The sequence below is a fragment of the Macaca thibetana genome, chromosome 19 (genome assembly GCF_024542745.1).
Source record: "Macaca thibetana thibetana isolate TM-01 chromosome 19, ASM2454274v1, whole genome shotgun sequence".
NCBI classification, from domain to species: Eukaryota; Metazoa; Chordata; class Mammalia; order Primates; family Cercopithecidae; genus Macaca; species Macaca thibetana.
The window spans coordinates 49344790-49359780 of NC_065596.1; the positions used below are offsets into that span (position 1 = coordinate 49344790).

Below are 14991 nucleotides of genomic sequence, written 5' to 3' on the forward strand. Positions count from 1 at the left end.
TGTCGCCCAGGCTGGAGTACAGTGGTGAGATCTTGGCTCACTGCAACCTCTGCCTCCCGGGCTTGAGCGATTCTCCTAGCTCAGCCTCCTGAGTAGCTGGGATTATAGGTGTGTACCATCATGGCTGGCTAATTTTTATAATTTTAGTAGAGACAGGGTTTTGCCTTGTTGGCCAGGCTGGTCTCGAACTCCTGACCTCAGGTGATCCGCCTGCCTCGGCCTCCCAAAATGCTGGGATTACAGGCATAATAAAACCGCCGTGCCTGGCCAGAATAGATCTTTCTTGAGGTCCAGGGGAAAAGCCTTGGACTGCTGAATGACTCAGATCTTATGTGTGAGCCTGGCCCTCTGTGAGCCCCTCAGTCCTTCTGCCTGCTCTCTGCTTTCACCTCCATGACTGTCGTGATGGAATTTTGTCCCAGGTGACACGAGTTGTGGGGAGCAGGCTGGTTTCTTTACTCAATAGAGATGCAAGTGTTTTGGAAGATAATCCAGTTTTTAAAAATTGAGTTAAAAGGCTGGGTGGGGTGGCTAACACCTGTTATCCCAGCACTTTGGGTGGCCGAGGCAGGCAGATCACCTGAGGTCAGGAGTTCAAGACCAACCTGGCCAACATGGTGAAACCCTGTCTGTACTAAAAATACAAAAATTAGCCAGGTGTGATGGTGGTGGGCACCTGTAATCCCCACTAGTTGGGCGACTGAGGCAGAAGGATCGCTTGAACCTGGGAGGCTGAGGTTGCAGTGAGCCGAAATCATGCCACTGCACTCCAACCTGGGCATTAGAGTGAGACTCCGTCTCAATAAATAAATAAATAAATAAATAAATAAATAGTGTTAAAATATACATATATAACTTAAAATGTACTATTTTAACCAGTTTTTTTATTATAGTAACATAACTTAGAACATAAAATTACCATTTTAATGATTATCTTACATTTTTAAAATTTTAAAATTATCCTGCCAACCAGAAGCACATTTTAACCATTTTTAAGTGTGCAGTTCAATGGCATTAAGTGCATTTGTACATTTATAGTGTTGTGCAGCCATTACCACTAACCATCTCCAGAAGTTAAAAAAATTTTTTGTTGGTTAGGCAAGGTGGCTCACACCTGTAATCCCAGCACTTTGGGAGGCTGAGTCCTGAGGATCACTTGAATCCAGGAGTTGGAGACCAGCCTGGGCAACATAGGGAGACCCCATCTGTACGAAAAATTTTAAAATTAGCTGAATGTGGGATGGTGTATGGCTGTAGTCCCAGCTTTTCAGGAGACTGAGGTGGGAGGACCGCTTGAGCCCAGGAGTTTGAGGCTGCAGTGAGCCATGATCATGCCACTGCACTCTAATCTGGGCAACAGAGTGTGACCTTGTCTCAAAAACAAATACAATAGCCGGGCGCGGTGGCTCACGCCTGTAATCCCAGCACTTTGGGAGGCCGAGGCGGGCGGATCACAAGGTCAGGAGATCGAGACCACGGTGAAACCCCGTCTCTACTAAAAATACAAAAAATTAGCCGGGCGCGGTGGCGGGCGCCTGTAGTCCCAGCTACTCGAGAGGCTGAGGCAGGAGAATGGCGTGAACCCGGGAGGCGGAGCTTGCAGTGAGCCGAGATCGCGCCACTGCACTCCAGCCTGGGCGACAGAGCCAGACTCCGTCTCAAAAAAAAAAAAAAAAAAAACAAATACAATAAATACTTTTTTTTTTTTTTTTTTTTTTTGAGTTGGCGCCTCACTCTATTGCTCAGGCTGGAGTGCGATGGCATGATTGATCTCGGCTCACTACAACCTCCACCTCCTGGGTTCAAGTGATTCTCCTGCCTCAGCCTCCCGAGTAGCCAGGACTACAGGCGCCCGCCACCATGCCCAGCTAATTTTTATATTTTTAATAGAGACGGGGTTTCACCATGTTGGCCGGGATGGTCTCGATCTCTTGACCTCATGATCCGCCCGCCTCGGCCTCCCAAAATGTTGGGATTACAGATGCGAGCCACTGCACCCAGCCAAATAAATAGATTTTTTAAAAGTATATACATTTTAAGAGACGGGGGTCTCAGTATGTTGCCCAGGCTGGTCTTGAACTCTTAACGTCAAGCAACCCTGCCACCTCAGCCTCCCTTATAGCTGGGATTACAGGCGGCAGCGCCTGTGCCCAGCTCTCTCCAGAACTTTTTCATCATCCAAAGTGAAGCTCTGTACTCAGTTAAGCAATAACTTCCCATTGCCCCCTTTCCCAGCCCCAGCTAACCTCTATTCTCCTTTCTGTTTCTGTGAATTTAACTATTCCGGGTACTTTATCTAAATGGAATCCTACAGTATTGGTCCTTTTCTGACCGGCTTGTTTCACTTAGCATAATGTCCTTATTTACACTGTAGCATGTGTCAGAATTTCATTCCTTTTTAAGGCTGAAAAATAATTCCATTGTATGGATAGGCCACATTGTGTTTAATCATTCATCCGCTCATGGACGTCTGGGTGGTTTCCACTTTTCAGCTCTTGGGAATAATGTTGCTATTAACACGGGTGTTCAAGTGTCATTTAAGCTCCCACTTTCAATTGTTTGGGGATATATGTAGGTGTAGAATTGCTGGACCATATAATTGAGAATCAGATTTTTTAATATGTTGTAGGACACTGGTTCTTTATTTCTTTTTTTTTTTTTTTTTTTTTTTTTTTTTTTTGAGACGGAGTCTTGCTCTGTCACCCAGGCTGGAGTGCAGTGGTGAGATCTCAGCTCACTGCAACCTCTGCCTCCTGGGCTCAAGCGATCCTCCTGCCTCAGCCTCCAAAGGAGCTGAGACTATAGGCGCACGCCACCATGCCCGGCTAATTTTTGCATTTTTTATAGAGACAGGGTTTCACCATGTTGGCCACACTGGTCTTCAATTCCTGACACAAGTCATCTGCTCGCTTTGGCCTCCCAAAGCATTGGGATTACGGACATGAGCCACTGCACCTGGCCTCCTATCTTTCTCTACAGCAATGTGATGAAGTAAATATGAACCCGAACTCACGGGCAAAACATTTTCCACTTTTAGGGGTTTTAAACTACCTGAAAGAGACATTTACCCATACTCCAAGTTACGACATGAGCCCTGCCATGCTCAGCGTGCTCGTCAAAATGATGCTTGCACAAGCCCAAGAAAGCGTGTTTGAGAAAATCAGCCTTCCCGGGATCCGAAATGAATTCTTCATGCTGGTGAAGGTGGCTCAGGAGGCTGCCAAGGTAAGACTCCCTGGTTCCTGTGACTTTCCAGAGTGGGTGGGAGATGCTGGCACAGGAGCACTGGAAGTAGCAGGACCTTCCCACGGGAGCTTGCCTGTGACCTGGGCATTGTGCCAGCTCCGGCCAGTACTACTGGCTTGAGTTTTCTTGGCCAGTGTTGGTGTTTCAAATACGGATCACTGATTCCATCTGCAGCTTAACCTAAAAACCGGCATAATGACAGCAGCCTGATCCCCCTGTTAACTGTGACAATGACAGAACGAGGGGTTACTTGGAGTTGCTCCCAGATTCTGAAGCAGCCCCTGGCAGGGGCTGTTGCATGGGAAGAAGAAAGAGCTCTTTCTCTGCAAATGGGTTCATGAGGGCCCTTGTGCCGGGCTGCCCCTTCCCAGTGCCCCTTCTATTTCAGGTGGGAGAGGTCTACCAGCAGCTGCACGCAGCCATGAGCCAGGTGCCGGTGAAAGAGAACATCCCCTACTCCTGGGCCAGCTTGGCTTGCGTGAAGGGCCACCACTACTCGGCCCTGGCCCACTACTTCACTGCCATCCTCCTCATCGACCACCAGGGTAAGGCCCCGGGGGGGTTCGGGGGTTTGGCCAGGGCTGTGGTCCAGCTGCCCCAGGGGTGATTCTGAGCTGAGTGAGAGCTAACTGCCTTCCCTGGAGATGCTCACAGGCTGAAGGCAGAGGATGGGAATGACCCATGACTGAGGCAGCTGCCGCACAGGCCATGCTGGGGTTAGGGGTTATAAGTTCCTTCGGAGGGAGGAAGAGGAGGCACCTTTAATTCAGCCTGGGTGCAAGAGGATGAATTTTCACGTGGAATTTAGAATCTAACAGAATGCCAAAAATGCTGGCATCAAGATAAGTAACATTTTAAGGTAATATTTTAAAAGAATCAAAATTAATGCAGGCTGGGTGCAGTGGCTCATGCCTGTAATCCCAGCACTCTGGGAAGCCAAGGCAGGCAGATCATTTGAGGTCAGGAGTTCGAGACCAGCCTGGCCAACATGGTGAAACCCCGTCTCTACTAAAAGTACAAGAATTAGCCGGGCATGGCGCGTGCCTCTAATCCTAGCTACTCAGGTGACTAAGGCAAGAGAATGGCTTGAGCCGGGGAGGTGGAGGTTGCAGTGAGCCGAGACTGCGCCGCACTCTAGCCTGGGCGACAGAGCAAGACTCCATCTCAAAAACAATAATAATAATAAAATAAAAATCAATGCAAAAAAAGTCTGTGATGATCGGAATTTTAATTTATTTTATTTTAGTTTAATTTAATTTAATTTAATTATTTTTAGAGATGGGGCTGGAGTGCAGCAGTATGATCATGGCTCACTGCCTTCTTGAACTCCTGGGCTCAAGTGATCCTCCCACTTCAGCCTCCTGAGTAGCTGGGACTACAGGCACATGCCACTACACCAGTTAATTAAAAAAAAAAATTTTTTTTTGGTAGAGATGGAGTCTCACTATGTTGCCTAGGTTGGTTTCAAACTCCTGGCTTCAAGCAATTGTCCTGCCTTGGCCTCCCCAAAGTGTTGGGATTACAGGCATGAGCCACGGTGCCTGGCCAGGGATTTTTGATGTAATGAATACTAATCCAGGCAGCCTCCTGAGGATTAAAAAGACAGCCTCTGGAGCCAGACTTCCTGGGTTCATATCTCAGCTCTGCCATGAATGAGCTGTATGACCTTTGGCAAGTTACTTAACTGTCTTCTACCTCGATTTTCTCATCTGTAAAATGGGTATATGGAGAGAACCTACCTCACAGGCTGTCATGAAAACGAAGGGCCTGTACACAAAGCTCAATAATGCTTTGTATACTGTAGATTCTCTAAAAGTGTGAGCCGCCACTCCTAGTACTAGGTAGTCTATTAGGCGAGATAAGATGTGGAAACAAATAGAAATACCATATAGTGCTTCGGTGATTGCTGCAGAGACATAAATGCGGCAGCAGGTGGACTCCGTGGTGCAGTCATGGATGGCTTCTCAGAGGTGGTGACATTTGAGTTCAACTTTTCCATCTGCACAGGAGGGAAGGGTCAGCCTAGAGGGAGGAAAGTGTCTGAGCACAGGAACAGAGGCTGAGGGTGCTGGGGAAGTGGAGAGTGGTTTTGTGAGGTTTGAGAGCAGGATGCGCACCAGGGAGGGTACGGTTGAAGCAGGAAGGGTCTCTGCTGCTGGTGTGCAGGCCTGCAGAGGGGTGCAGGCCAGGCATGGCAGGGTCTGGGCTACGCTAGGAGGTTCTGTGTGGTGGGTGAGTCAGAGGAGGTAGTGTGTTGGGGCTCAGGGTCAAATTATGAACCTCGCTGGGTGTGGTGGTTCACGCCTATAATCCCAGCACGTTGGGAGGCCGAGACAGGTGGATCATGAGGTCAGGAGTTCGAGACCAGCCTGGCCAAGATGCTGAAACCTCGTCTCTACTAAAAATACAAAAATTAGCCTGGTGTGGTGGTACGCACCTATAATCCCAGCTACTCGGGAGGTTGAGGCAGAATTGCTTGAACCCAGGAGGTGGAGATTGCAGTGAGCCGAGGTCACATCTCTGTACCCCAGTCTGGGTGACAGAGCAAGACTCCATCACAAAAAATAAAAAATTATAAAATTATGAACCTCTGGAGTCTGGCTGGTCCCAATGAGCAAGAGCTTTGGGGTAGCCGGGCATGGTGGCTCACACATTTGATCCCAGCACTTTGGGAGGCTGAGGCAGGAGGATCGCTTGAACCCAGGGGTTTGAGACCAGCCTGGGCAACACAGCAAGTTTACAAACCTTTACAAAAAATTTTAAAAATTAGCCTGGCATGTAGTGGTGCATGTCTGTAGTCCTAGCTCCTCAGCAAGCTGAGGTGGGAGGATCACTTGAGCCCAGGAGTTCAAGGCTGCAGTGAACTATGATTGCGCCGTTGCACTCTGGCCTGGGTGACAGAGTGAGACCACACGCCACCCTGAGTGACAGAGTGAGACCGTCTCAAAGGAAAAAAAGCCTGGAGGGCCAGACTGCCTGGGGTGTGGCCAGGGGCAGAAAGGAGACCCATGATCCCAAATGCCTTGTGAAACTGCAGAAGAAAGGAAGCTGGAGACGTGGTAGAAAGAGAAATTTCTACGTGGGTCTGTGGCCAGGTCCATGAGAGGGGATTTAACCTGTGGTTCTCTTTGCAGTGAAGCCCGGCACGGATCTGGACCACCAGGAGAAGTGCCTGTCCCAGCTCTACGACCGCATGCCAGAGGGGCTGACACCCTTGGCCACACTGAAGAACGATCAGCAGCGCCGACAGCTGGGTGCGTGTCCCCTGCATCCAGACGTGGGCCCCACTTGGTGCCCAGCTGGTCCTGCTCACAGCCACGGAGAGGTCCTGAAGAGGGCCTGGGAGAGGGCGGTGTTCCGAGTCATTGCGGCCACTTCGCGTTCAGAAGTCATGAGGCGCAGTCCCGAGCCTCAGAGGGCTTCCCAGGCTGTGTTCTCACAGGTTCCATAGCACCCAGGCCTCCCACTGTGGAGCCAGGACTTTAACCATCTCCCTTGGGGTCCATGGGGTGGCCTGTACCATGCTAATAGGGAAGGAGACCTTTGTTGATTTCCTTATGCATGACTTAATTACCAAGAACACCTAATGACTGGTAATGAAGTGTCCTGGTTTGGTCTCTGCCGTGTCTCAGTGTGAATGTCTCTTCCCACATGCAGACCTCACCTCCATCACCCTAACCTGCCCCACCGCACACCACCCATGCACACATACGTGGCTTCCCCGTCTCAGTGATGGCAACTCCCACCCCTCTAGGTGCTCAGGCCAGAAACCTTGGACTCATTCTCCACTCTTCTTTTTCCTCCCCTTTCCCCTCCCCTCCCCTCCCGTTCTGTCCCCTCCTCTCTCCTCCTCTCCTCCCTCCTTTCCCCTTCTCTCCCCTCCCCTTTTGTCCCTTCCCCTCCTCTCTCCTCCCTCCTTTCCCCTCCTCTTCCCTCCCCTCCTCCCTGTCCTCCCCCCCCTTCCCCTTTTCCCCTCCCCTCCCCTCCTCTCTCCCCTCCTCCCTTTTCTCCCCTCCCCTCCCCACCACCATCTTCTCCCCTCCCCTCCTCCCTCTCCTCACCTCCATTCCCCTTTTCCCTTCCCCTCCTCTCCCTTCCCCTCCTCTCCTCTCTCCTCCCCTCCTCCCTCTCCTCCGCTCTCCTCCCCTCCTCCCTTTCCCCACCTCCCTTCCCCTTTTCCCCTCCCCTCCCTTCCCATCCTTCCCCTCCTCTCCTCTCCTCCCCTCTCCCACCTCCCCTTCCCTCCCCTTCCCTCCCCTTCTCTCCCCTTCCCTCCCCTTTCTCCTCCCCTCCCCTCTCCTCTCATCCTTTCTCTCCTCCCCTCCCCTCTCCTTTCCTTTCCTTGTTCCTTGTTGCTTTCCTTTTCTTGCCTGTCCTTTCTCTCCTTCATTCTTTCCTTCTTTCTCTCTCTCTCTCTTCTCCCCATCTATGCTTCCTCCCTCCTTTCCTCTTTCCTTTTCTTTCATTTGCTTTCTTTGACAGCATCTTGCTGTCCCCCAGGCTGCAGTGCAGTGGTGCAATCACAGCTCAGTGCAGCCTCGAACTCCTGGCTTCAAGTGATCCTCCTGAGTAGCTGGGACTACAGGCGTGCACCACCACGCCCGGCTAATATTGTAAAAATGTTTTTGTAGAGATGCGGTCTCACTATGTTGCCCAGGCTGGTTTTGAACTCCTGGCCTCCAGCGATCCTCCTGCCTCTGTCTCCCAAAGTGCTGGGTTTACAGGCACGAGCCACCACACCTAACCTCTTGTCTTATTTTCTCACCCTACATTTGATGAGCAAATCCCTTTGGCTGTACCTAGAAAACGCATCTCAAATCTGGCGGCTTTAACCCTGCTGCCCTGGTGGAAGCTACACGTGTACAGTGCTTATGTAACAAACATTCACTCACTTAAACCCCACACAACGCTATGAGGTGGGTCTCGTGGCATCCCCGTTTTACCGCTGAGGAAACAGAGACCCAGAGAGGTCACGTGGCTTGCCCTGCTCATAGCTGGTTTTCCTGCTGCCCCGTCAGAGTCTGGTCACGCAGATCACATCACATCAGCCCTCTGCTCACACCCTAATGGGCTCCCACCTCGTGCAGAACAGGAGTGAGAGTCCTCATTTCACACGCGTGAGGTCCGCCATGATCTGGCCCTCCTCCTTCCCTGCGCTCATTCTCTCCCCTTCTCCCGCCCTCCCTGCCTCCAGGCACACCCTAGCTCCTCCTTGCCCTCGAACACCTGGCGTGTGCCCCTGCCCCAGGGCCCTCACACCTGCTGCTCCTTCACATCCATCAGGGTTCTACTCAGAAAGAACCATATCACAAAGCCTTCCTTGGCCAGGTGTGGTGGCTCACGTGAGGCCTGCAATCCCAGCCCTCTGGGAGGCCAAGGTGGGAGGATAGCTTGAAGTCAGGAGTTTGAGACCAGCCTGGGCAACATGGAGAAACCCAGTCTCTACCAAAAATACAAAAACGTAGCCAGATGTGGTGCACACGCCTCTAGTCCCAGCTACTCGGGAGGCTGAGGTGGGAGAATCGCTTGAACCTGGGAGGTGGAGGTTGCAGTGAGCCAAGATCATGCCACTGCACTCCAGCCTGGATGACAGAGCGAGACTCCGTCTCAAGAAAAAAAAAAAAAAAGCCTTTCTCGGTCACCCATCATAGGACAACCCCATTCCCAGTCTTCTCTCACCATCTCCGCTTACCCTGCTTTATTTTTCTCCATAACCTTATCACCACCCATCCATTACATATTTCTTGACTTGTTAGTTATCTGTCTTCAGCCCCTACATGTAAACTCCATGAATGTGGTGGTAGTTTGGTTAGTCATTGCTTTATCTCTAGTGCCCAGCACATTTGGTAAATATTTGTTGAGTGAACATCTTATGGACACAAGTGAGCTTATTACCTGCGCATTTAAGGGAGGCTTGGGCTGGGCGCAGTGACTCACACCTGTCATCCCAGCACTCTGGGAGGCCAAGGCAGGCGGATTGCCTGAGGCCAGGAGTTTGAGACCAGCCTGGGCAACATAGCGATGATAATGAAATGATAATGATCATGAAAACATTATCCAAGTGTGGTGGTGCATGCCTGTGGCCCCAGCTACTCACGAGTCGGAAGCGGGAGGTTCGGTTGAGCCCAGGAGTTGGAGGCTGCAGTAAGCCAAGATTGCACCATTGTACTCCTGGCTCTAAATATAAAATATAAAAATGAAATAAAATAATATTTTAATAAAAGGCTTGTTGTAACCAAGTGAGTAAGAGAAACGCCACACTTGGAGACTAATTCAGGAGTCCTTTATTAGCCGGCGACCAAGGGACGGCTAATGCTCGAAATTCTCTCGGCCCCGGAGAAGGGGCTAGCTTTTCTTTTATACAAAGGTCTAAATAGGGGAGGGGGGTTTAACTGAAGCAATTTTACAGAAGCAGAATAGGCAAAAAAGCTAAAAAATTAATTGGTTGGCATGAACCCAGGGGGCGGAGCTTGCAGTGAGCCGAGATCGCGCCACTGCACTCCAGCCTGGGCGACAGAGCGAGACTCCGTCTCAAAAAAAAAAAAAAATTGGTTATAGAAGCAGTTACAAAAAATAAACAATTCCAGGTGCAGAGGCTTAAACTATCACTAAGAGATAAATGCAGGGGCTTTAAGTACCTTCCACTGAGCACATCCCCAGGAGCTGCTGGTACAGCCTGCCTCAGTATCTTATCAGCAGTTTGCATTCCTGGATGTGCTTGGAGTCAGCTTGCACTAGTTATTCCCTTAAGGGGGATAAAGGGGCTGCAAGTGAAGAAACTAAAAGGGAGTCTGTCTGGCTCTCTCTGCTAGGAGAGAGGCACTCAAGTTAAAACAAGGTAGGTATCAGAGGCTCTAGCTATTCAGGCAGATCCTTTGGAAAAGAGAACGTCCAGCCTCTTGGGCTGCCCCTTGGGCTCTTATGCTCTGCTTGGTGGATCTGCAAGTCACGTGGGTGCTGGCTTCCGTCTGCAGGGAAGTCCCACCTGCGCAGAGCCATGACTCATCACGAGGAGTCAGTGAGGGAGGCCAGCCTGTGCAAGAAGCTGCGGAGCATTGAGGTGCTACAGAAAGTGCTGTGTGCGGCGCAGGAACGCTCCCGGCTCACGTACGCCCAGCACCAGGAGGACGATGACCTGCTGAACCTGATCGACGCCCCCAGTGTTGTTGGTGAGTAACCTAGACTGTGCCCTCTACGGGGGTGCCTGTGCCGCGGAAAGAGCACGCCTGGCCTGTGGGGGTTGAGCAAGCCCTTGCTGTGTGCTTGGCACTGGGAGGGCTGCACAGGGCAGGGACCGAGGTGCTGCTTTTGCCCTGGAGTTCTATTTTCTTTTTGAGACGGAGTCTCATTCTGTTGCCCAGGCTGGACTGCAGTGGCGTGATCTCAGCTCACTGTAACCTCTGCTTCCCAGGTTCAAGTGATTCTTCTGCCTCAGCCTCCTGAGTAGCTGGGATTACAAGCGCCCACCACCACACCCAGCTAATTTTTGTGTTTTTAGTAGAGATGGGGTTTCACCATGTTGGCCAGGCTGGTCTCGAACTCCTGACCTCAAGTGATCTGCCTGCCTTGGCCTCCCAAAGTGCTGGGATTACCAGCGTGAGCCGCCACACCTGGCCTAGATACACTTTTTATGCTGTTGTTCTCATGTAGAATCAGTCTGCCCTGGGATCCTTTGTTAGAAATTGACCAGCCTTATGTTAAGGGTAGTCCCAGCCTGCTGTGAAAGATGCCGGTGGGGGTATGTAGCTGTCAATGGTCATTAATTGCCAAACCTCCTTTTCACTGGGAAATCCTCATACCACATTAATAATGAAAAGGTCAAGCACGGTGGCTCAAACCTGTAATCTCAGCACTTTTGGAGGCCGAGGCGGGAGGATTACTTGAGCTCAGGAGTTTGAGACCAGCCTGGGTAACATAGTGAGACCCCATCTCTACAAAAAATTAAAAAAAAAAAATCATCAGGTGTGATGGTGCATACCTATAGTTCCAGCTACTTGGGAGGCTAAGGCAGGAGAATCATTTGAGTCCAGGAGGTCAAGCTGCAAGAGAGCTGTAATCGCACCACTGCACTCCAGCTTGGGCAACAGAGCGATATCCTGTCTCAAAATAGTAATAATGTGAAAACAGAAAGCACAGTATCCCAGGACTGTGTCCAGTGAGGCATGGAACTTCCATAACAACACTTGAAACATAGATGACTTCTCAATAGGTTTTTTGTTTGTTTGTTTGTTTGTTTTTGAGAGGTCGTTTCGCTCTTGTCACCCAGGCTGGAGTGCAATGGCGTGATCTCAGCTCACTGCAACCTCTGCCTCCCTGGTTCAAGCCTCAGCCTCCCAAGTAGCTGAGACTACAGGCGCGTGCCACCACACCTGGCTAATTTTTTGTATTTTTAGTAGAGATGGGGTTTCATCATGTTGGCCAGGCTGGTCTTGAACTCTTGACCTCAGGTGATCCTCCCACCTCAGCCTCCCAAGGTGCTGGTATTACAAGTGTGAGCCACTGTGTCCGGCATCCTCAGTAGAGTTTTATGAGTGCCAGAGAAGCCCACTAAGCCCCTTAAGTATCAGGAAACCCCATCAGTGGGGAATGTGTCTGGTTATCACTCCCTGGTCCCAGCTCGGGAATGAGTTATACCTCCTGTGGCTCACAGGAGGTACCTAAATGGAAGATAGAGTTCACCCTAGATCGGGGGTTGAGCTGTGTTCCATCTTCTCGTACTACTCGTCTAAACCGAGGGGAAGGATGCATGACTAAGACAAAGTTCTGTATCGTCTCCTTCCCAAGGATCACTTTCTATTCTTTTCTTTTTTTTCCGGAGTCTTCCTCTGTCACCCAGGCCGGAGTGCAGTGGCGTGAACTCACTGCAACCTCTGCCTCCTGGGTTCAAGCGATTCTCCTGCCTCAGCCTCCCAAGTAACTCGGATTACGGTCACCTGCCACCATACCTGGCCAATTCTTGTATTGCTAATAGAGACGGGGTTTCACCATGCTGGCCAGGCTGGTCTTGAACTTCTGGCCTCAAGTGATCCACCTGCCTCGGCCTCCCAAAGTGCTGGGATTACAGGCGTGAGCCACAACAACCGGGCTATAGGGATCACTTTAGATTACAGAAACATTTATCCTCCCATTTCTAATGCTCTTTTCTAGCTAAAACTGAGCAAGAGGTTGACATCATATTGCCCCAGTTCTCCAAGCTGACAGTCACGGACTTCTTCCAGAAGCTGGTATGTTGAATGCTCTCTACATAAATGACCTAAGGGGACAGCTCTTCACTTTGGCGAGTATGGTGTCTTAGTCCATGTGGGCTGCTATAACAAAGTGCCTCCAACTAGGTGGCTTATGAACAGCAGAAATATATTTCTCAGTTCTGGAGGCTGGGAAGTCCAAGACCAAGGTGTGGGCAGATTCGGTATCTGCTGAAGGCCCATGTTCTGGTTTATAGGTGGGGCCTTCTACCTGTGTCCTCATGGCAGAAAAGGTGATGAGCTCCCTTGGGCCTGTTTTAAAAGCATGTATCCCATTCTTGAGGGTTCCACCCCAAGACTGAATCACCTCTCGAGAGGCCCCACTTCCTAATAATTACATTGATGTTTAGGTTTTAATATACAAACTTTGGGAGGGTACAGACATTCAGACCATAGCATATTTTCTTTTATTCATTTATTTTTATTTATTTGTTTTTTGAGACAGAGTCTCACTCTGTCGCCCAGGCTGGAGTGCAGTGGTGCAATCTCGGCTTACTGCAGCCTCCGCCTCCCAGGTTCAAGCAATTCTCTAGCTTCAGCCTCCCAAGTAGCTGGGATTACAGGCCGGCGTCACTACACTCAGCTAATTTTATATTTTTAGTAGAGATGGGGTTTTACCATGTTTGGCCAAGCTGGTCTTGACTTCCTGGGTTCCAGTGATCTGCTCACCTTGGCCTCCCAAAGTGCTGGGATTATAGGCCTGAGCCACTGTGCCCAGCCCCATAGCACATTTTAAAAGTAGTTTTTAGGCATTGTCTATTAAAAATTTTTTTATATCTTTTAATTTTTTTAGAGATATGGTCTCACTCTGTCACCCAGGCTGGAGTACAATGGCATGATCATGGCTCACTGCAGCCTCGACCTTCTGGGCTCGAGCGATCCTCTTGCCTTAGCCACCCTAGTAGGTAGGACTACAGGCGCACACTGCCACGTCCAACTGATTTTTATTTCTTGTAGAGATGTCTTGCTATGTTTCCTAGGCTGGTCTCAAACTCCTGGGCTCAAACATTCCTCTTGCCTAGGCCTCACAGAGTGCTGCAATTACAGGTACGAACCGCTGTGCCCAGGCCTGAGATTTTTTTTTTTCCTTTTTTTTTTTTTTGAGACAGAGTCTCGCTCTGTTGCCCAGGCTGGAGTGCAGTGGCCGGATCTCAGCTCACTGCAAGCTCCACCTCCCAGGTTTACACCATTCTCCTGCCTCAGCCTCCCGAGTAGCTGGGACTACAGGTGCCTGCCACCTCGCCCGACTAGTTTTTTGTGTTTTTTAGTAGAGACGGGGTTTCACTGTGTTAACCAGAATGGTCTCAATCTCCTGACCTCGTGACCCGCCCGTCTTGGCCTCCCAAAGTGCTGGGATTACAGGCTTGAGCCACCGTGCCTGGCCTTCCTTTTTTTTTTTTTTTTTTTTTTTTTTTTAAGACAGGGTCTAACTCTGTTTTCACCCAGGCTGGAGTGCAGTGGCACAATCATAGTTTACTGCAGCCTCGAACTCCTGGGCTCAAGAAGTCCTCCTGCGTCAGCAGCCTGAGTAGATGGGACCGTAGGCGTGCACCACCTTGCCTGGCTAATTCTTTTATGTTTTTAGTAGAGAGTGGTTCTCACTATGTTGCCCAGGTTGGCCTCAAACCCCTGGCCTCAAGTGATCCTTCTGCCTTGGCCACACAAAGTGCTTAGGATTACAGGCATGACATGCCTGGTCTTAAATTTTTTATGTTAGACATTTTATTTAAGATAATTTTGGCCGGGTGTGGTGGCTCAGGCCTTTAATCCCAGCACTTTGGGAGGCTGAGGCGGGCGGATCACCTGAGGTCAGGAGTTTGAGACCAGCCTGGCCAACATGGTGAAACCTCATCTCTGCTAAAAATACAAAAATTAGCTGGGCATGGTGGTTCACACCTGTAATTCCAGCTACTTTATTGCTTGAACCTGGGAGGCAGAGGCTGCAGCGAGCCGAGATCATGCCACCACACTCCAGCCTATGCGATAGAGTGAGACAATGTCGCAAAAAAAAAAAAAAAAGGTAATTTTAATTAATACAATGTCTAAAAGATAATTTTATTGAAAACATATTGGATATGTTTGAGAAGATGGCACTCCGGATTCTCGCATGACTGCTATAGCATGTATGCCCCCAGATGTGTCATTTGTCCCTGAACAAGGCCAAGTGAGATCTTCAAGGACAGCAGGCAAAAGTCCCTTTAGCTTTCAATCATCTGATCCAGCCTTCAAATCCTATACCTAACGATGCTCTCTTCCAAAGGGCCCCTTATCTGTGTTTTCGGCTAACAAGCGGTGGACGCCTCCTCGAAGCATCCGCTTCACTGCAGAAGAAGGGGACTTAGGGTTCACCTTGAGAGGGAACGCCCCCGTTCAGGTTCACTTCCTGGATCCTTACTGCTCTGCCTCGGTAAGCACACGCTTTTCTGGGCTGGCGGCAAACACAGATATCTGGGTGATTGAATTTAGGGCGGGTTCACCCATGTCAAAGGCCTGCCTTTAT

General features: G+C 50.0%; 1 protein-coding gene across 1 annotated transcript in view; it reads left to right on the top strand.

Moving 5' to 3' along the window:
* RHPN2 (rhophilin Rho GTPase binding protein 2) overlaps nt 1-14991 on the top strand; it is an 86182-nt gene that overhangs the window by 60679 nt on the left and 10512 nt on the right. Inside the window, exons 8-13 of the mRNA XM_050771988.1 lie at nt 3038-3225; nt 3635-3791; nt 6381-6500; nt 10221-10415; nt 12394-12470; nt 14752-14898. Of these exons, the coding sequence (XP_050627945.1) occupies nt 3038-3225; nt 3635-3791; nt 6381-6500; nt 10221-10415; nt 12394-12470; nt 14752-14898 (884 nt within the window). The remainder of the gene's footprint in view (nt 1-3037; nt 3226-3634; nt 3792-6380; nt 6501-10220; nt 10416-12393; nt 12471-14751; nt 14899-14991) is intronic.